General features: G+C 47.3%; 1 protein-coding gene across 2 annotated transcripts in view; it reads right to left on the reverse strand.

The window, feature by feature from the left end:
• Positions 1 to 404: 404 nt before the first annotated feature.
• Positions 405 to 22,798, reverse strand: part of zeb2b (zinc finger E-box binding homeobox 2b) — a 79,046-nt gene continuing 56,652 nt past the window's right edge. The window contains exons 3-10 of one of the 2 annotated variants that reach the window (XM_068719247.1): positions 18,884 to 19,135; positions 13,788 to 13,856; positions 11,358 to 11,546; positions 10,209 to 10,423; positions 7,310 to 7,418; positions 4,850 to 6,864; positions 3,003 to 3,105; positions 405 to 1,128 (exon numbers count right to left, since the gene is read on the reverse strand). In XM_068719247.1, coding sequence (XP_068575348.1) covers positions 557 to 1,128; positions 3,003 to 3,105; positions 4,850 to 6,864; positions 7,310 to 7,418; positions 10,209 to 10,423; positions 11,358 to 11,546; positions 13,788 to 13,856; positions 18,884 to 19,135 — 3,524 coding nt within the window. In that variant the 3' untranslated portion in view covers positions 405 to 556. Of the gene's footprint in view, positions 1,129 to 2,924; positions 3,106 to 4,849; positions 6,865 to 7,309; positions 7,419 to 10,208; positions 10,424 to 11,357; positions 11,547 to 13,787; positions 13,857 to 18,883; positions 19,136 to 22,798 lie in introns of both variants that reach the window. The other variant, XM_068719246.1, reaches the window with a different exon arrangement.

Below are 22,798 nucleotides of genomic sequence, written 5' to 3' on the forward strand. Positions count from 1 at the left end.
GGTAGGTAGGTAGGTAGGTGATAACAAAGGTAATATCGAAGGACTGTAGTGCAGACACTACTGCTCTTTTTCCAACACTGTATAAATATATACATAGGCAATACTTTTTATTATTTTTGTTCATGATTATAGAAGCGGAGTGCAATTTGTACAAGTCACTAGTTGTGCTATAAATACTATGGAACACAGGGGGTTTATTTGAGGAGGTTAGCACCACACATATTTTTAGGCCTTAGTACTGTACATTTTTTGAAATGTATTCATTTATTCATTGTTCGGTTTGCATAATGCAGCTTATTTCACAAACCCATGCCTCCCTTCCCTCAGCGACCTCCTCCAGATTGACTTTTGAGTCCGTGTCTTGTTCGGCAGACATCCCCCCCCCCCCCCCCCCCCCCCCCCGAGGAGTCTGTCGAAGAAAGCTTCCCGGAAGCTTCAGGCACGTGCACGTACGGCTTAAAACACGGCGTTTTAAACCGAGCAGGTAAGAATACTGAACCGAAAGAGAGAAACTTAAAACTCTTAAGATGGGAAGCTTCTGTTACGCCGTCGCCGATTACATGCCATCCTCCATGGTGTCCTCGTGATCCGATTTGGTTTCCGTTTTGCCGTCCAGCGAGCTATCGTCCATCGAGTGCTCTCCGTTCTCTTCCTCGTCCCTCAACGTGTCCGGGTCCGTGTCCATGCTCTTGCTCTCCTCCTCCTCCTCCTCAAACTCGTCGTCCCTCCGTCCAATCTTCGCATACGTTCCTTCCACTTCCTTCCGTCCCTCTCTGATCCCTCCGTTCACGGCTTCGTGCCTCATGATGGCCTCGCGCTCCGCCAGCTCCGGGTAACCCTGAGGAGTCATGCCCTGCAAGTAGGCCCGGCTCATCAGCAGCTCCGTGGGCTCCAGGTGGCCCTTCTCACGGGCCTCCCTCTCGGCCGCCTCCCGCTCCTCGGCCTCCCGCTTGCAGTAGGAGTAGCGGTGGTTCATGTGCTGCGAGTAGGAGCCCGAGTGGGAGAACCTCTTGCCGCACTTGTCGCACTGGTAAGGCTTCTCCCCCGAGTGCAGTCTGGAGTGCTCGATGAGATGGTGTTTGTGTTTGAAGGCTTTCTTGCAGATCTGGCACTGGTGCGGCCGCTTGCCTGCAAAGACACAAAACAGAGAGCGGGGACGTGAGTCGGCTGTCTCGCTCGTCCTGCTGCCACAACAAATCACACAACAAGTCAGAAGAAAGCAAAACGTTGAGGAAAAACTCTGATGGATTGGATGACATGGAGTGAAATGACATCACGGTGCATTAAATCCAACTCTGACTTACGACTTAGGCCTATTTGTTTATTCAAATTGCGAGCGCGATGAGAAAGTGCGCTCGCATTCACGGGCCGACATTATGGAAATTCCCTCCCGTGGTCAAAGCATGGAGAAACTCTACCGCAACTACTTATTTTAGGCCCGCGCGCCACACTGATGAATGCAACATAAATAAAGTTCTGCAAAGCAAACAAACAGAAGGCGCGACAAAGGGGTAAACACATCCGAGATGCGCCGGTTTCACTGAGGGGCTACCCTGCTTATCTCCTAACACAATTCAAGTTCATGGTGACGCCCGGCCCTCCATTAGGTTTTCGGGCTGCGGCTCCCCCGTCTGCCGAATGTGACGGGACGCTTTGGATGCCAAAGGCAGAAATGAGAAACCCAAGCCAGCCACGAGGGCAGGGTGAGATAGTTTTATGACACGGGGCCATAAACTGTCTGGCTGAATAAACGTCCTCCGGCTTGTGATGTGGCCACACGGCTGAGTTACACGGCTGACTTTATCCCAAAACACCCTCTGCTCCCCGAGCTCAACTTCTTCACTCGTTCTCCTAAGATCTAAAGTCACCTGCATCTTTTTAAAGAGCTCCTAATAGCTTTACAAACATGTCATTTTGGCTTGAAGCGGCTCTTTCTCTCGCTCACTGCTGCTCAGCACGTGTGGAAATATGGCTGCCTGCCTCCCACAAATCACATGACTCCCCTCTGACACTCCAGTCCACCAGCCAAACGGCTTTCAAACTGCACTCCTGTCCAACATCTGGCCGGTTCAACTGCACTTCTGAGCCTCTTAATATTGTTAAAAAAAACAAAAAAAAACAACACGCGGCGACACGAAACATGAAAGCGTGGCGCTCTGAGCGAGACGCGGGGACGCGGTGGAGATAACGCCGCTGTTTACTTTTGAAAGGGTTCAGCGCGCCGTTCTGACGGTGCACCCTCCTCCGCCTTTAATGTCCGAGCAGATAACAGCGAGGCTGCATAAAGCACCGAGCGCTCGGATACAGATAGCGGATAAAATAAATGATGCAACCTAGTGAAAGAGGATCTCTGTATAATAACTATAATGAAAGACTTGTTATCAGCGCTCTGAGGCTTCTGAGCACTACTCCGCTGATGTGATCTATCGCCAATAATGGGGCCGATAAAGGCATTAGGGGCCTTCTGCTGGCTTTATAAATCTAGGTGAATTGATGTGTGTCTTTAAAGATAGCAAAATGGTTAATACAGCGGGATATGATTGGAAAATAAAGAGTACAATGGCTTGAAAAGATAGCTCCCTTTGCTTGCCTACCTGCATTAATTACAGATTATACTTTTTTTTTAACATCTAAAAAAACTGCTCTTGATATTTCAACGAACACACAAAGCTAGAAATACATCACAAAGTCAAACTTTCTCACTCACTGGCATCTCAACCCTGTCAATGGAGAAGGGTTAGGTGTTGCTTTACATATACAATTGAAGGGTCAAACAGAGAAGGAGGAAAGGAGGAGGAAAAAAAAGGGGGGGAAAACATAAAATATATATATATTCATAGTGAGAGGAGGATTTGGAAACACAAACATTTAAAACATAAAAAAAAGCAATGGGGTTTAAAATAAGGGTCTAGAACAGTATATACCTGTGTGTTCATATTTGTGTCTTAGAAGGGAACTGCTCTTCTGGAATGTTTTGTCGCACAAGTCACACGCGTACATACCACTTTCGGTCTTCTTAATCTTCTTCCGCGACAGACAGGAGTCTGGGTCTGTCATGTCGTCCAGCCCTGACATGTAATCTGGAGTACCGTCGAGCAGGTCCCCCTTCAGACACACAGAGGGGACAAGAGGAGAAGACAGAACGCCGGCGTGAATGGCTGAGGTATACGCACTAACTTTAGTCTGAGCTCAAGCTGAAAGTAGAGACACTTCTGTTGTTGACATCCTCTAGATGTTACATGTGTAGTACATTTCCTTTTACATAGAAAGGTCAATATGACGCAGTTTGCTGGTTTGTTCTGTCGTCTTTGTCACGTGACTTTAATATAAATAAAGGTTAATCGAATATCTCTTCACATGACTTTGATAGACTGTGTAGCAGCACAAGTTAAACCAGAAGACGTCTGAGTGCTTATTGCAGTTTTTAATGTCTTAATACTGCAATTGTATGATATCTAAGTGCTCTAACATTGTTTATATTTAATAAAAGATCCGTCTTTAATTCCCAGCGTTGGGTTCTTATGAAACTCTCACATGCTCTCCGTTATGAAAGCCGTCATAATGGAGCATTATGATGTGTTAATTCTGCAGATCCCTTTAAAATTCTCTTTTATGATGAAGATCAGTCTTCAACATGAATTGATGGAGAACAATATTAGGACATTAGAGGAAGCCATTCTTGAACTCGTATAATGATTAGAATCAGAAGGCGGTGGCTCGGTTCAGTGTGTGTGTGTGTGTGTGTGTGTGTGTGTGTGTGTGTGTGTGTGTGTGTGTGTGTGTGTGAGGACAGCTCGGCCCTGTGTTTTAAGAAGAGACCACTATCACTCTGCAATCAATTTGAACTAAGCGCCTGTAGCTGTATTTTTAAAATCTAATTTAATAACTTAGAATAGGAAACATTATTAATACTTCTTTCTTTTTTTTTTTTTTCATCAAAATGGTTCCCTCTATGTTAAACAGCCTTCAGCACTCAGTGGTAATGAACATGGAGACGGTGCATTATTAATCCACATGTAGAAGCTCCGTTCTGCTGCGGCTCTCTTTAAAATGTTGCGATGAGGAAATTTGAGAGAAGTGCACGGCTCCGGGGCTCACCTTTGTCATTTTTACAAAGGTCTTTCACCCATATTTAATAACAAAATATCTGAGTTCAGGCCAGCGCTGGAAGAGTCGCGAGCATTAATGTATTCCACACACACACACACACACACACACACACACACACACACACACACACACACAGGGGGAAATTTACAGTGCAGAGTGGTAACAATTATGGCTTTATTGAGATGAGATGTTCGGGCCAATATCATTCCTGTTATTTATTTGAACCTGATGCTGTTTGATATTTTGTGCCAATATGCTCTTTTGTGCTTAAATTGAAGCTTTTTCAGGGTAAAAATTTAAACATAACGATTTTCTTTTTTTCTAAAAATGTAGGTTTTTTTTTTTAGGAAGTTTTCACAAAAACTGTGAACAAAAAAAAAATACAAATAGGACGACAGCAACTGATGACTATTTTCTTTCCAGATTAATGAAATGTCAGAGAATAGCTAGATTTCATCTACGGCAAATCCTCAAATTTGAGAAGCAGGACAGATAGCGATGCACATGATCTGTCGTCATGCCCTCTTTCCTCCATGACACCATGAACTACATTTCTCCCACTCGGTCGTGTCACAGCTGTTTATCTCCCTCTGCTTTGCCACTTCAGTCTACCTCAGGTGAGCCTTTCTGTCTCCTGACTCTGAAGTCCTTTCTAATTAGTACAGAAATGAGTTCAGATCATTTTAGGGAATCTGAGGGAGCCTGGGGCCTTTTACAAAACCACAGGTGGCTTATTTACCTGGAAACCTGGTTTCCGCTGGTACTTTCTCCTCTGCTGCATCTCGGCAAAGGTAGCCGCCCCTGCTGCATAAGTGTAGGCCATGTGTGGTAGGAAGCCCATTTGATCCATGCCCGGATAGGGCCTGAGACCCGGTATGCTGGCCTGCATCGGGGGCATGAACGTGGCAGGTGGGAAAGCGCTCTGAGGTGGAAGTGACGTGTACAGGGGTTTGCCAGCGAACGGGTTCATGCCGAAGATGGGGCTAGTGCTCTTTTCAAGGTTCCCGTTGTTGGCGGAGCCTGAGAATTCCTTCTTGAAATAGACCAAGTTCAAAGGCTCTTCGAAGTGCTCTCGAGGAGAGGGGATGCTGCTGTGGTCGACGGTGATGCTGCTGACTTTAGGTCTGCTTCTGACGGTCAGCGCATGCTTGGGTTCCTTCATGAGTCTCGGCAGAGAGAGGTCCAGCGGCTCGGCCTGCAGGTCCTCTGAAGTCAAGCTGTTTGGAGTGTAGGAGCTGCTGTGAGAGTTTTTGGAAGATGTGGAGGACAGGTTCAGCGGGGAGGGGGTGTTGCTGCGGGAGTGGTCCAACTTTTCACCTGCGGGCTTGGCGCCGCCGCCGAACTGGTGGTTTTTCAAATGTCTGAGCGGGTTGTCACAGTTGTTAACGTTGTTGTGGAGCTCCGCTATGGAGGGGGAGGTGATGCGGTCAGTAGGTTTCATTAGAGACACAGGTGACCTAGCTGCCATAGAGTCTTTTGGTTGAGTGTGGTGGTTATTTGTTCCGACAACCATATCCATGTTGTGCCTGTTCTCTAGTGGTGGGGTTCTGGTAGTGCCGTACTGGTACATCTTTCGCTGCTCGAACCACTCCTTGACGAATTCCTGAGGAAGGCCGACCGCTATGGAAATCTTCAGCAGCTCCTCCGAGTTGGGCTCCATGTTCATGGCAAAATATGCCTTCAGCACAGACATGTGGTCCCTGTAGGGGTGGATGGGCCCAGAGAATCCCTTCTCAGACAACATGGAGGAGGATAAGTGGCTGTTCTTCTCCATGTATACCACTGGTTTGTTGGGCATCAAACTCTCACTGGGCTGCAGCACGGCTTTGATCTCCTCGTTCATTTTACACATGTAGCGTTCATGCTGATGCAAAGGTATTGGCCCGGTGAAGGATTCCTTGCAAAATTGGCAAGCATAAGGTGTAAACATGTTATTTTCCTGCACCTTCTCCTCCACATTTCCTTCAAGCATGTGGTTGGATTTCTCTCGTTTGATATTGCTAATCTGTCTCTTTGAGTCTGTCGTCAAGCTCTGGAGGCAGGCTTTGGCTTCGTTCACTTTTTCTAGCGTGTAGTCGATGATGCTTTTGGTGGCGCCGTTGTGATTGACAAGTGGAAGACCGACCTGAGCCCCCGATGACGTCAGCGCCTGTTTCTGCTCTTCCACCTGGGACCCCAGCTCCTTCATGTAGGCCTTGAGCCTGGAGAGCTCCTCGGGCTTGCAGTCCATCTTCTGCCTGCACACCGTGTTGTCCACGATCTGGAGAACCTTCTGCACCTCGCTCAGGTTGTTCGCCAGCGGCCCCGGGTAGCACAGGAGCTGCGACTCAAGCCCGGCCAACGCCAGGGGGTGCAAGGGGCTCTGGGCCGTCGAGTTGTGGTGGATCCCCAGCGGGCTGTTCCCTCCCATGCCTCCGTTCATGAACGGTCCAGGAGCGCCATTCCATCCATGAGACGCCATCATCAGCTTGTAGTCGTTGAAGTCGAGCGGCTCCGTCTTGATGCTCAGGTGGTTGTTGTGGTCGGGGAGGCCGAGCGGCTTGCCGTTCTCCAGCTTCTGCCGCAGCTGGGTGATGGCGGTGTTGGTGGGCGAGGAGGAGGAGGAGGTGGGGGAGGAGCCTGTCTTCATGTTGCTGCGCATCCTGCCATTGACGGCAATCAGGCCAATGCACTTTTTGCTGCTGATGTGGGAGCTGTAGGAGCCTGAGTGGGAGAAACGCTTCTTGCAGTTGGGACACTCGTACGGTTTTTCCCCTGAAACAAAAAAATAAATGATTGTAAGATGGCTGACATGAATCACATCAAATTAGTAGCTTGTTTGTTTATTTATAGGGGGGACTGCACATTAATCACCATTGACATTTTCAATGTAAATCTGCCGCGTTAAGCTCAACATCTAATTTGCTTATTAGTAAAAGACTATTTGTAAAGTCACATGTTGCATAAAGGCAAATAAACTGCCCCACATTTACTAAAGAAAATAAAAGTTTTTAATTAAGCAAAAAAAATGCTAAATCTGCCTCATTTAGTTGTTCTCATTGCCCCTCCCTAATAAACTAATAACTGATATTAGATGTGCTGATATGCTTCACACACAGCAGGGAGGGTCCAAAGTAAACCGAAAAAAGAATTTCTGCAGATTGACGGTGCTTTTAAATCGCGCTTATGAATATTCAACGAGCAGGGCAGCGCCACTCACCGCTATGAATCCGGAGGTGTTCCTTCAGATGGTGCTTGTATTTGAAGGCCTTGCCACACTCGGTGCATTTGAACTTGCGGTTGCCGGCCGCTTGGTTGAGCAGTTGGTGCTGTGAGAGACAGAGAGAGAGAGAGAGAGAGAGAGAGAGAGAGAGAGAGAGAGAGAGAGAGAGAGAGAGATTGGTGTTTAAGAAATGCAGTAAATAATCACAATCGGTTGGCTTGACAACTAGTAACAAGCCAAACGGCTCCATTCGCCAGCGAAGCGTCTTGGCTTTCTACTCCCACCTCCGTTGAGCGACTACAGGCAGCGGCGGTGATAACACAGAGAATCACATACCTTTTAATTTCCTGGCTCCTCAGCCAAAGGAGGCATGCCTTTAGAATTTGGCAGCCCAGAAAATAGAATAAATGAAAAGAAGTCTTTTTCGAGCGTTTCCCCTTCATTAGAAGCGCCGATCGGATCTACTTTTCATTAATTTGAGCCTAATCAGTGTGAAAGGTATTCACAGTCCTCTGTGAGCTCTCTCACCCCGCATACCTGTATTCACACCGTCTGAATATCACTTTGTACTCCCTCCCAACACTCTCTAATGCCGTACAGTAATTGGCTCTTTTTTTAAATGCCTCTTTAATAATCTCAGGATACAGAACAGAGCACATAGGCCCGGCCTTGATTCTCTGTTCAAAGGTAAACATCCGTTGCAATCCATCAAATTTGCAATTCAAACAAGGCCCGTTCTCTGAAAGGGAAAAAAAAAAAATCTAAGTATAATACCCGGCGACAACAACAACACAGGGTGTGTAAACCTGACTCTCCACTCACCAAACAATTCATTCCAAGTGGGAGTTGAAGTTAAACGGTTAGTACATTTAAAAAAAAGACACATATTCTGTGAGCTCGGGGGGGAGGGGGGGGATACACAGAGGCTCCCTCCTCCCAGTTCAGCCTTGACAAATGCTGGGGTGTGTGCTGACTCGACCCACATTCCTGGGGAGACAGATGGTGGCGCGCAGGACACTGGGAGGACTGGGAGGGATTGTTCAAACAGCCCCAACCTTCAAAGATCAAGCAGGGAGAGTCGGGGGCCCCGCCAAGCGCCGGAGAGGGACCCCACCGCTCGTATGTTGCTGAGTTGCATAAACAAACAGCAACAGCTGCTTCGGTGCCCCCCCACCTCCTCAACCTCCACCGCCATCCCCTTATGTCCCCCCTGAGGACCCCTGCCCCGGTAAAGTTTGGTCTCGCCACCACTGCTAATAAGACACAATCGCTCTGCGCTCCTAATTGTGAATGGCACCGGCAAAACGCTCCGTCTCCTCCTCATGGCTCGGTGTGAACGCCACCACTGCTGGTTGTGGGCGGAGACCCGACTGGATGTTTGCATATGTATAACCTCTAATTAGTCATATTTCAGCTAATTGGTTAAGAGGAGGAGGAGTATTAAGGCTTGTAAACATACGAGACAGAAGAGCGGAGCACATGTTTACCTATCAGGACATTACGCTTTATGTAAATCTGATTGCTCCTGAGTTCCTAATTGCCAAATGTACATTTTCACATGATTACACGTGTCTGCTAAACAAGAGGAAGTGACATCACGTTTGTTGTTTTGACTCAAAAAGACAACTGACAGAGAATCTAGCTGCATCCAGGAGAAAGACGAAAGGAGTAAGACATCAAATCAAACATCGCCTCGAGGATTAACTCTTAAACAACACGGCTCATTTACAAATCAAGATAACCGGCTTTGTGGAAGGACCTGCAGTGCTCGAAAAGGCGTCTCTGGCCATCGACTCCGGAGGGGAGCAGCAACAGCATTGTAATATGAGGATCGGGGGGCGGCGGCCTCGCTCGGCCGGCCCATCTGCTCACGTTTACACCCAGCTGGTAGATCAGGTGAAAGCGCTGGCCGCTGACATCTGATCAAATCAGCCACAGTCTGAGCCTGTCGTTCTCGCTTCAGAGAGCGCGACGCAACACCCACGAGCCGGGACCGAACACAACGTACGTGATGTCATCTGTGATCGGCTGCTCGGCTCTACATTACAAGGCTTTTCTACAGGAGGTCAAAATAAGATATCAAAGAAGAGTATTTTTCTCCTATATAAATGTACTAACCTTACATTTAAAAGATTAACTTTTAAAACAAATTCCTCACTTATAAACATCTCCTTTCAAATGTACTGCTCAATTTTAGTTCACTGAGAAGTTATAATTATCCCCCAATGTGCAAAAACTCTGTAAGCGTGCAAATATATTTTTTTTTGCCACAATCTATCTCCCCCCCCCCCCCCCCCCCATCTTCAACTTGAAGCTGACAAGCGAGTTAAACACCCGTGACTGCTGGATGTGTTTTCACCTCACAGGACTTTAAGGTGATTCATGCTAACTGCCAGCAGATTCACATTATATTTCAGACATATAGGATATAAATCGCTCGAGAAAATTCAAGTATACACAGATGTTTATGCAGTGCATGAAATTAGAAGTGGGGGGAGGGGCGGGCTTTGATGGAGTACTACTGCAGGCTGCACCAGAAGAACATTAAAGGCCAGGAGTGAAGTGAAGTTAAGGAGCTGATAAAAATTTCCAAATTGGAAATTCACACAATCATTCGATCGTGAACACGAGACTGGAAAATGATATCAGGGAGGGCCATCAAAAACCCATTTAGGGCCTCAATTAAAGTTATTACCATTAAAGGATCTGCATCTTCAAAATGCCATGAAAAATTAATAATGATTGCCAATCAGAAAAAAATGATCTGTCTTCTTTGAGGGATCAGAGCACATTAGAAATGGGACAGGCAGGAGGAGGAGGAGGAGGAGGAGGAGGAGGATAAACACAGAGAAGCGAAGGATGAAGAAGAAAAAAAAAAGAAGAAAATCCTCCTAACCTGATCCCTTGCGGGCTTGTGTGTGGCCATATGCCGCTCAAGCTGAGTGCGGTAAGCAAACGTGTAGTTGCACAGGGGGCAGGCGAAGTTCTCCTCGTTCTTCTCATGGCGGTACTTGATGTGCTCCTTCAGCGATGTCAAACGCTTGTAGCCCCGGTCGCAGTAGGGGCAGGTCAACAGTTGGGCGAAGGCATCTGGCGTTCCAGGTGGCAGGTCTGCACAGGAGACAGCGGGAGGAGGGAGGAGGAGGGAGGAGGAAGGGAGGAGGAAGGGGAAGGGAAAGCGGGCCAAAAGGTCAGCGAATCAATGGCAGCTAACGGGCGGGCTGCCCAGAGTGGTATGGGAGTTATCTCTGCAATCTGCTCCACATGAGAGCCCCAGTGTCAGGCTGGCATCCGCTGCACTACGACCTCCTCCCCACCCTCACACACACACACACACACACACACACACACACGGCACTCCGTCTCACTTTCTTTGACATAGTAACAAACAGGCACATGATACTGTCTGTCCACAAACACACACAGATACATGTACGACACCACATGTGGACCAACACACAGATGCCGTGCTAATTGCTTTAAGCGGCCCTCACTTTTTAATGCCGTTCCCACCGACACGTTCATCATGTCTGCAACATGAATCATGAGCTCATTCCAATTCACCCCCCCCCCCCCCCCCCCCACCAGTTTTTTCCCTCCGGGCCGCTTCAGAGGTGCGCTATCTGATTTCAAGCCCCTGCCCAGCTGTTGCTTAAGACGGTAGGTAAACACCAAGGCATCCGGTGAATCTGTGGGACCAACAGCTGCCCGGTTGTGTCAGCGGGAAGAGCTGCTGCTCTGACCAGACTCCCTTTCTTTCTTTCTTTCTTTCTTTCTTTCTTTCTTAACCTTTGCTGGTACAAGGGAGCCGTTATGCTACAAGAGGAGGCCGCAGTTAATATCAATGAATTAAATATTAAAGGAATTGTGAAACGAGTCCTTTAAAATAGTCAAAGTCATATTTTTTTTTATGTTTTAGAGCTAGACTGTAACTTTAAATTACAATTACTAATGTTAGCCACCGTTAGCTAACTTTAGATACGGACTGACACTCCTTCCCTGCCTCTGAGGAGTTGGACCGGCATTCCTGACCCGGGATTCTTACCGTTCTCCTCTGGACCGGTGGCCTCCGGCGTGCCCAGGCGGGACAGCTCCTCCGGGGCTTCTGGGTAGATGATGGCGGTGTCGCCCCGCTGCAGGTACTCTGCGATGCTCACCACGTGGCTGTCGCCGTCGTCCAGCTTCCGCTTGGCGAAGAAGTCCTCGAACTCCGAAGTGCAATCGACGCTCTTGACTGAAGGAAGAGAGGAAGAGAGTCGGTGAAGGAGGAGAAGCGTAGAAGACAGAACGGGGGAGGAATAAATCGGATTCATGTCTTCCCCTGAGAAATGTCTTACAGAGGGATATTGGGAACATCTTGGTGGAAATGCGATGAGGACCGCCACCCTAAAACATTACAGCCGTGCTTTGGGGAGAATACATCTAAATTACTGGGTTTGCTTGTCACGCCATGCCGGCTAAAATAAGAATTGTAACTTAATCCGGACAAAAGTCAGAGACGAACGAGCTACCATGAGCTGCTGAGGAGCAACGTGTCAAAAAACTTCACTGACCAAATTTACTCATGACATTAAATCAGATTTAGAGTTTAGGGCTGTAAAATAAAAAAGGAAACACACACACACACACACACACACACACACACACACACACACACACACACACACACACACACACACACACACACACTGTATATATACATACAGACACAAGCCGGGCTTAATCAGCAACAGAGCCACGTCTCTTTGTATCGACTTTCACATATAAGGTCAATCAAGAGACTGTGGCTTTTGTTGATTCTGTGTTGAACAGATTACCGGGGCCAAACCACAAACCAGCGCAAAAAAAAAAAAGAGAGAGAGAGGGGAAAAAAGAGAGACATGCTTTGCCATAGCTGAGCAGAATGTATCTTAAGCCAGCCAAAGTGCTGAGGCCACACAATGCGCTTTCTCAAATTATTTCCCCGTCCCTTCTCTTCAGGGAAACTCTTAAGCTGCAGTGTGGAGATAGCTGCCTCCAAAAACAAACCGGAGCTAAAAGAAATCAGCAGCCTTCATTAGTCAAGGGGATGGCTGACTTTCAAAACACACACACACACACACACACACACACACACACACACACACACAAACACACTGTTTACAACCTGAAGAAATTCTGGAGGCTGTTTAGCTGTATCGAACCAAAAAAGCGAGTGACGTCTCATCAGACTTCATCCTCTGTTAATTAGGCGTTTAGACCGCGAGCCAAGGTGAGGTTTAAAGAGCGATTTGTTCGGCCGTGATGACTTTGCGGTCCAATTTGCGAAAGGTCAAGGTAGTGGATATTTGGTTGTCAAAAATGGCACCGAAATGTCATCGGTGCCAATGGATCGCTTTTGATAACTGTGATCGCATAATATACAGCATTCTCATTAGACAACTCGAGCTTCTGAAGCTAATTGTGAGAGTGTTTTTAAGCTGTTATTTCAGATTGACTGGCGACAGAAACATGAAAACCACGAGGGTAAGAACATTCTATTTAGTGTTTCCGCCAATGCAACTTCCAGGCTTGAGTTTTTATTCGTCACGTCAGCCGTTTGGAGTCCTTCTGGATGAAAGATATGAATGTAAAATGTTTCTTTAAGAAGAAACAACCAACGTTTCTCCCAGTGAAGGAGGAAATCACCTGGATCAAAGTGTGCTTTGGCACCAGGACGTGATCAAACTGCTCATGTCTTTAAATGAAATCACATGCGATCGAGTGGCGGCGAGCTTCCACAGCCGTGCCGCAGTATTGTTTTCCAAAACTCTGTTAAGCAGCGAGAATGGAAAACATTTGCCGTGCTTGGATTTTCAGAAAAGCGAGCGAGAGAGAGAGAGAGACGTGAAGAAGAAAACACGACGACGAGCAGAAAGTAATAGTAATTAAAGCTGAAGGGAGGGCTTTGAGGCAGGGCAGCGCGGCGTTCTGTGGGGCGACGTCGGTTTGCCATAACAGCGTCCGGGGCCAATTGTCAGGGTGGCCAGGATGATATCATGGAAGGGAGGGGCGTGTGGCTGCGAATCAGCTTCGGTGGCTTAATGAAAAATGGCAGGTAGGGTTCGGTTCCACCGGGAGTCGGCAACGGGACACAAACACACACACTGAGGCTCACTTAGCGCACCAGGAAGGCTGAAAACATCAGGAATCTGAGGTTGCTTCTCCCTTAAACAACCATAAATCTGGATGTAAAGATTTTAAATACATCCCGCTGGAATGTTCTGAAGGGAGGGAGACGCTTCTAAGCTTCATATCATCCATGTGACCTTTGTACTAGAAACCCCCTGAAGGTTCTGTAAACTTAAGCAACCCGTGACGAGATGTTGCAAGTGGACATTGCTTTGGTTTTTAACGGGTCACAGGTCAAAGAGATTGGGACAGACTGATTGAAAGCGTGTTGCAGAAGCAGAAAGTTCACCGCAAGAGAGAAGAGCAACATCTTCAGTCAACTCACCTGTACCGTTTCCAACTGCCTGCAAAGTGGCATCAGGCCCCAGGGTGTCAAAATCATCTTTTATTTCATCTGCAGAGAAGAAGAGGAAAGGGGGTGTGTGTGGGGGGGGAGAGAGAGAGAGGGGGAGAGAGAGAGAGAGAGGGAGGGGTGAGTACCTCGGTGCACCATGCAAACTAACAAACGCAGACAATGGGGCCTTTAAGAAGAAGGTATGGAGAAAGCAATAACGGCACCGCTGTGCATCGCAGCGCGCCGCGGCTTTGTTCAGCGTGCTTAATGAATGCTATCGTCGGCGCCAGGCAGTGACTTATTTACCTTTAACATGACAACAAGCGGTGGGGGAGGCGAAGAAAGCTTCAATCGCCAAACAGAGCGATTAAATACAACACGGAGCACATCCACCTGAGCAATCATAGAGCTCCAGCCGACACGCAGGCTGGGCTTATTACTCCCCGGCTGTGACGCCGCTGCAATCCTCTGCATGCAGGATCACGCTCGTTTTATCATATGTCATTTTGGCGGACGCTTTTTCTCCGAGGCAGCTAGGAAGTATTGTGAGCGCACACATTCTTTTGATTTGCCACAGCGCTAGCGGAGGGTTTGTGCCTTTCGCTACCGACTGAACAGAACACAACCCTGAACCACAAATTAAGAGTTTTAGTTGCACAAACATTTCTCCAGGGGCAGGAGCTGCTTCGGAGGGCAGAAATAAACCTCACTGGTTGGGGTAAACCTCAGGTGGGTGGAGACAAAGACTGGTAAAGTATGTTAGACTGAAGCCCACTGAAACGGGATACAGGTGGAGAACCACCGATCCAGACGTCTAATCAATACTTAAACCTTTTTTGGTTCATATCGGGATATTTCTGCCTCCCACAGGAACCCTGGCTCTGAGAAATGTTCGCCTAACTGACCCTCCAGGAGCGTCGGTTTAAACAGAGCAGGTTCTCACTGCCAATCAGGATAATGTGCAGACGGGCACACAGTGTCCTGGCACAGGTGAGGACGTGGCTGTAAATAAACGGTGGATTGACAGGCTCATAAACAGACCCTCTTCTGACAAATTCATCCGTCCACGGTCGACGGGAGGACACCGACCGGACAATCAGCTTAAGAAGTCCCCGGTTCCTCCTTCCTGCCTCGTCGGTAAAAATTAAATCAAGGTGCTTCCGAGAACATGGGGGCTTTGTGTTGAAAAAAAAGAAAAGAAGAAAAAAAAAAGAAAAGGGGAACAAAAAACCTGCATTGTGTTCCTCACACGCATCTGTTCCTGCTCTGCTGCTGCTGCTGCTGCAAGGACGTTACAAGTGTTGCATTGTGAAGATTTCTGTGTTTTTTTCGTCAGTCCACAGCAGGATCTGATGTATCTGACTCTCCCGTAGCTATTGAACAAAGATGAGCGCCTGCGTTACAGAAACCTGGCTGAGATAGTACAGGAAAGGTGGTGGGTGTATTGTTTATAATAATGTTATCCTGCTGCACAAAGGCCAGAAGCAAAACACTTTCTTATTTTGAGTTGAACACAATGGGTTTAATAGTTGTGGAATGCATTCTAAGCCTTGCAATTCCGGGTTTTCTTGAAATTAAAGATTTGGCTTCTGCGGTGAAATGATAAATACCGCTGTCAATGGCTTCACAGAATAATGACAGGCTCTTCTGGAGGGGTATGTCCTAGTTTAACTTTCCCCTTGCTAGGAATTTCTTTTCCCTCTTCTTTTTTTTTTTTGGTACATTTGATTGCACGTCTGCCAAACGGCATCCAAACCACAGTTGCAGTATGAGAAAATGAATGGGTTTCAAACGACATAAATTAAACTATGACAAAACAAAACAGATAAAAAACAAACCTCCACCACAGATTAAAATACACCCTCCAGTATCAGATATCAGGATGGATGAAGAACTCCTGAACACGGTCAGAACTCCCTCACATGTCGGTGTCCTCGTAGGCACCGTGTTTGCTTTGGGTAATCAAATTTGGCTGCATACTTTTGGTCTGACGCAAGGGGATGACCAGTGGGATTTACTGGCCCTCCGCTCTCCCCTATTTACCTTGGAGGACTTTTGTTATCTGTGGTCTGAAGGGAGGGATGGCTGCTTCCAGTAGGAGGTAGGCTAATACCACGTACACCTCTCCGCTACGGCCTCTGGCACACACACACACACACACACACACACACACACACACATGCTTAAAGCCCTGCCAGTCCTGGGACAAAGTGTCATTGTGGGAACTGGGTCCATACAGTATGCTGCAGGGCCTCCTATACACACACACACACACACACACACACACACACACACAGACACACACACACACACACACACACGCTATAAGACATGACCAATGTCATGGCTTTGTCTCTTAAAGTATCAAAAAATGTCACAAGTAAAAAAAGAGGAGAAAAAGAGCGGTTTGATTTCTTCAAGAGTCCTTTATGCCACAAAAATGTGCCTATTTTGGGTAGTGGAGAACATTTTGCACTGAATGCTGGATAAGTGTGTTTTGTCAGTAGTAAATCACAGAGGACGTGAGGCAGTAAGGTACACACCTCCTCGAGGAGCGATGTTGAGGTTTGAGACTCAGGAGGAGTCCAGAATACCTTGGCCAGACCGTAATTCCACCTATTTTCATAGCAGCTCTGATGCTGTTTATTTTGAAAACATTCCTATTTTTATGGCCGGTCACCGCGGTCGCTTTAAAGTTCTGCCTTTGTGCGTTCAGACTTCTCCTGAATCAGTCTGAGCACACAATAGCCTCACCGCCTCAGACTCAGAGAAAGATTTGATTAAAGCCGTCTCTGATATTTATACACTGAGGTTGTCAACAGCAGATATTTTGTGTCAATGTTCCATCCCTTCAGATTTGAGCGTTTCGCAGCCAAAGAATACAGAGTTGTTTTTTTTTTTATTCTTGGCAGGGAGGAAAAGCATCTGATACACTTATTGAAAGATGTGGGAAACTCCTGGACGCACGAGGTGTTTAAATGGCAAACGAATAACTCCAAAACTTGAGAAATGTGCAAAGACAACAAGAACCACTGTTTTATCAAAAACAGAGGGACACGTTTGGCAGAAGTGTCTAATTTTGATTCTAATATCTTGTCCTGAGGATGGAGCGAACCGTCTGTGAAGAAGTGCGATTGCTGCGACGTACAATCAGAAATCCTTCAGAGCAGTTGAAGACGGGCGACGGGAGAACGCAGGTGATTTATTTGAAAATGTCTGTCAGTGATAATGATGTCATGCTTTCCAGCACATCGCGTCCAGCCTCAATGTGGGATGAAGGAATGTCAAGGACAACGCCAGACACAAGACTCTGATTGTGCCCTGGAATCAGAAGAGGCTCGGCGATAAACTTTTCTTTCTTACATGTGATAGTTATGTCTCGGAAAATCACCTCGGCTGAGTTGCTCTGTTGCTTAAGACACGTTTAAAGACGTGACGCTGGTCCTCAGAGGGTCTGGTTGCGTTGTCTGGGGCGACGTTTTTGCAATTTCCAAACGTCTGAGGAAATCCACTCACACTTCCAAGATCCACGTAAAAACTCTTGATAGGGGAGTGACGCCCAAATCGGTCGGAGTAGGAAGGAGGAGGAGGAGGGGGGGGGGGGGTGCTAACTTATCTCAGGCCTAAGTTATGTGCTGAGGTATCACTGTAGACACTTAGGCACCGAGGAAGAAAAAAACACACACTCACAGGCTGGGAAACACAGCACCCGCAAGATTGGGAAAGAGACTCCCAAACGCTCTAATGAACTTGACTTGCTCTCCGAAATATGTCAGACACTTTATCACACAAGAAGCTTATTATCTGGGAATTGCAACATAGTTGAATTACAGACATTATGGCACCGCGGGTCTTTATCAAATAAACAATTACCGTATGCAACGACAGCTTGTTTATCCTTTATCTTGATTTATTTACCAAACTGTCTTTTCTTCCTCCCTTTAAAAGGAGCCAATGCGAGCTGCTGTTTAGGAGAAGCAAATGTTGATACCCACTACGTTTTTTTTTTTTTTTTTCATCCCTAATAAATGTGCAATTTTCCCCCATATTAAAATTTAAGACTGCTGAATGTTCCTCCGTTTTTCGGCAGCGTGCACAGCTAGTTCATTAGCAGGAATGAATAGCGGGGCCCGGCTCATTTAAATTGGCTGTCTTACATGACTTCTCGCCATACTCTGTTCCTGTCACATGCTTCCAAGAATCATTGACTCTTATTATACATGTAAATGGCTATCATAAAAATAAAAATTTCATTTAAGATTGTTAATGACTTTTTGCAGCAGTCTGGCTTCCTTTAATGATTATACCCCTGCCCCCTAATTAAAAGTATTTATCTTTCAAGCATCCGTGACTGGGGCCCCCGCAATCTGAGTTGCTCAACAAAAGACGATAAGTCAGTCAAGTTTGAGGAGGCGTCACCTGCCTGGGATTAAGCAGCTTGTTAGGGAGGAGGTATTACAGGCGTCAGTCACCGCAGTAACGCCGTAAACACCGATACACTGAGTGGAAGTAGCCTCACGTGTCTCGCACCTCCTGCAGGCTGAAACAGTGAGTCGTATCAACCGCATTCTCAGCTCCTGGTGCTTTTCATTTTCTGCGGCTCACAGGCTTTTTAATTTTTCTACATTACTGCAAATATTTTTTGTTGTTTGGCTCAGACCGGGACTTTCCTCTAAGCGTGAACCAAATGGTCCCTGTCGCTCACAGAGAAACTGTTTGTGGCGTCTGTCTGCTGAGGGAGCATCGGGGGGGCTTCACCAGTCAGACCCGGCTCAAGCGGCGTTTGCACAGCGCTCCGAGGGGTTTGTTTGAGTCTACTCGGGCACCAGATGGGTGGGGTTTACGGCGTAAGACGACACCACGAGTGGCAGGATGTGCACACATTTGCAATAAAGTATCTGAGAATCAGCTTAGCGGCAGCTTTTTGTGATTGACAGCTCACCTGAACCCCACACATCTGGTAGAGCAGACAGAACAAAAGAAGAATGACGCGTTGAGAACACCGTCGCCCTTCCGTTTCTCAGATATCACGTTTTGGATCAAATGATACAGTTTCTTGTGTGCGGCATCTGATTCCAGACACTCACCAGTACCGTCGACGGAGGCGCTCAGCATGTCGTTGTCGGGCCAGATGTGCTCCACGCCGCTGTCCCTCATCTCGTCGTCCTCCTCCTCCTTGGTCAGCAGGCCGTGGCTCTCGGCGCGCGGCGAGCCCTCCGGGTTGGTGAGGCTGGCCGGGCTGCCCGTGCCGTTGATCAGGGGGTCTTCCTCGGACACCGGCAGCTTGTCCTCCTCCTCCGTCTCTGAGCCCGTCTCCACCACATTCTCGTAGTTCAGAGCTGTTGCAGACAGAGAGACAAAGGAAGCTCAGTACAGAGATTTAGGGAAGGACTGCAGAGAAATAACGGGGTGTTTTACTGCAGCAATAATCCTTATGATCTGATACGGTTAGCGTTCACATTTTTCATATTTCTAAACGTGCTGGTCATTACTGGCAGCTTGTAATGTTATTGATTGAGGAATGTGGGCGTGGACCAGTTTAGAGTGTCAGCTGAGTGATTAAACTCTAAACATAAATGACAGAGGAATCGGAAAAAGGATTTAGACTTGTTTTGGAAATTGAGGTTTATTCCCAGATTAAAAAGGTCACCCCACATCACTGCTCGGTCCAAGGCGTAGGCGCTTCTTTCTTTTTTTTCTTTTTTTTTTTGGGTTACACCCTAATTACAGCATCCGCGACTGGAATCTGTGACTGAACCACAGCGGTGGGCAGACAGCTGTCGAGGAGATGCGAGCCAAAATAGCCACTAATTTTCAGTCCCGCTCACATGCCTCGGATGCCAACGAGCTGCACCTTTCAGGACGGCTCTGCTGCGGAGCATACCCGTCACGTTTCAGATGCTCCGCATAGCTCATGCTGTATTACCAATGTCGTTGCTATGCATACAAAAGGCTTAACCTATAGTCATTTAGATTATTCATCACATGTACCGCTCTCGGATGTCTTCACATTTGCATCGCCGGTGAACCATGAACATAAATATAAATGTTTCCCAACATATGAAAATATGACAGGACCTTGAGGCCTATTGAGTGCACACATTCAAGGAGGTATAGGCTGACATAGATACCACACACACACACACACACACACACACACACACACACACTTAAAACTCCAGAGGAGCATCCACACAGGGCCCGCCCGCTCCCACAACACCCAGGTCCCAGACATATGCCTGCTTTTCTTAAAATAGACGGCCTGTAAATAAGGGCTGTGAACTCAATCAAAGGTGGCTCGCGTGCAAATTAGTCACCGACGTCGGCAGGTTCTCAGCGCACGCTCGCCGCGGCGTAAATCGCGGAGGAAGAGGACGTCAGAGGACTTGCCGGAGGAGTGCAGATGGAGCGCTAGGCGAGCCAGAAAGCGTGGCATCACATGGGGACACACCTCACTGGCAGCTCGTGCAAGAATGTTCTGCGGTGAGAGCCAATCGATGGGAGGACCCAGACAAGGAGCCACCACAGCGAAGAGGTGGAGGCTTTTTTTAATGTGCTTTAGATGAATTTATGTTTCTGAGCAATAAAAAAAAAAAGCTGCAGCAAGCTCATAAGTCTTTGGTGAAAATCAACAGATTTATAACTAATGGCTTTGCGATGTCGTGTTTTAACGTGAGCATAAATAGTGCGTAATGCGTTAAACGCCTCACATTGTGTCATGCACAAGCTTAATTACAGCGTTTTATGTGGCACATTTTGCCTACCGAGGCCTGAAAGTGTCCCTGCCTCTTGAACTCTCCCAGAATCAAGAGCGGCAACAGATGAAGTTCATGCATGACATTTCTGAAGACATTATACATATCAAAAGATAAGCCTCCCCACATCTCCTCCTCACACGTCTCCCTACGATTGACCGGTCTGCACTTGCCTTCGGCGAACAACTGCACAACAGGTGCAAATTAAAATGAAAACAGGCCTTTCAAACGTGGGAGGGGAGGCAGGGGGGGGAGGGAGGGCGGCGGGCAGGCGGGGAGGGGGGAGGAGGGGGAGAGGGTGGGAGTGCGGTGACCTGCCTCGAATACCAATCGACGGAAGAAACAAAACCTTTTCAAGAGGTGTGATCACAAGGGTTTAGGCAAGTTCAGACTCAGTAATGCTCCTTGGAGATGACAAAAAAGGCAACCGAGGCTGGAGACCCAGGAGTGGAGAGAGACGTTAGGGATTCCTGGGTGGTCCACATCTACCTTGGTACAATTGATTTTGTGCCTTCATTTGAAACGTTAAAGACTTTTATTTCAAAAGAACAAAAAGCCTTCACCTGTTTAAACTCGAGAACTTGTCAACTCGACGTCTCGTCAAAACAACAAAATGTCATTTTGGAATTTAAAGGCCCGTCACCTCTGAGGTTTTGAACTTTTCTCAGCAATGTCCCATCAGCTCTGTGTCCCCCACCTCCCCCCCAAACTTCCAGAGGAGGGGGGCGGCCTCGCGGGGCCGGTAGAACAAAAGGCCAAGAGGCTTGGGAAGCTATCAACCCGTCGCTGTGAACCTGATCTCTGGATGCAGATTCAATGACGGCGGAGCAGGGGCTGGCTGAATGAAATTATCTAAGGCTGGACAGGTTTTAAAGGGCCCATTCTTCCCCAATAAAAGGAGCGAGGGAGCTTCTTTTTGTTTAGCAACACATCCACCGCAGCAACGCACACCGTCCTGACTTCAATACTCCCACGTAGGGGATGAGGGAGCGCAGCATTGTGGACCTTCTGCGACGCTAAACTTTTCAGGGCACGATTGAGAATTTAGGTCTTCAAAGTAAAATCCTGGAGAAGCAGAAGTGGAGCTTTCATTTTATTTCTGTCTATTTCTGTCTTTTTTTTCTCCTTATCTCCCGTGACGTCTTGTTCTCAACTTTCTGAACACATTTAAGCATGGGGGCGTTTGAACTGTCTCCGAGAGCTACAGTAGATGCAATCTTCTCCGAACGTCAGCTGTCTCCTCCGCATTCAACGTATACCTCCGAGAAGGCAAAATGACAGTGGGGTGCTCGTCAAGTCAAACGCGTAGTATTAACGTCAAGAAAGCCGCCATTGTTTAGGTGCCACCGCTGACAAGAGCCTCTCCCTCTCCGAGCATGAAGCATCTATTGGTATTGTGTCACGCAACAAAGTAATTCTAACCTACTAATATTTCGCAGGCAGTTATTTCGCCCCCCCCCCCCCCTCCCCCGAACCTCGCTCCTAATCAGCCCTTTGTGTTGCTGAGGAGAGAGAAAGACAAAGAAAAGATAATGTTTACTCCTCTCCTTCTCTCCTTCTCTTACCTTAAGTGTCACCCTCAACAAAAGCAATCACGGCCGACGTTTTACAACCTCTCGCTACCTGTTTCATATTGCTTTCTTCTCCCTCTCTCCTCTTTTTGTACCTCTCCCTCCGTTTAAGGTAAATAAAAGGAGACTGACTTTGAGTTTTGCAGATAATTAAAATGACACACGTAACGGTGCAATTCTTGTTTAATATCGGGGTTTTAAACTATCTGACATAACCCTTTCACGGGCCTGGCATTATTCTGTCACTCACAAAAAAAACAGTACAGAGAGGAGAGGAATATTGTATATTGATCAGGATGGCTGGAAGCATCGGCAGTGACAGCCTGAGGGAGACCCAGAGAGTCTTATTAAAAGCTCATCACTTCTTTGATGAAAGCAAATAAAGAAGAAAACACAAAACAATAGCAGAGGCTGCACACTTTTAGTCTGCATACGCCGGGTAGTCAGCGGACTGAATTTAGTGCCGGGAAGCAAAGTCCGACTCTAAAATGATTGTATTTACAAAGCGTCAGGTTTGACAGCCGACGAATGGATGAAGAAAGAAAATCCTTTAATGTCGGAGTCAAATCGACTCCTGCTAAACCCAGAGATGACTCTGTGTGCGTCTGACACGCGTCGTCTGACCACATGCTGCATTTAAAGACACTCGGTGGAATACGATGTGTAAAGAGCCGGG

The sequence above is a fragment of the Cebidichthys violaceus genome, unplaced genomic scaffold (assembly GCF_023349555.1).
Source record: "Cebidichthys violaceus isolate CVI_PGR_0920_01 unplaced genomic scaffold, fCebVio1.0.p SCAF_24, whole genome shotgun sequence".
In the NCBI taxonomy this organism is placed as follows: domain Eukaryota; kingdom Metazoa; phylum Chordata; class Actinopteri; order Perciformes; family Stichaeidae; genus Cebidichthys; species Cebidichthys violaceus.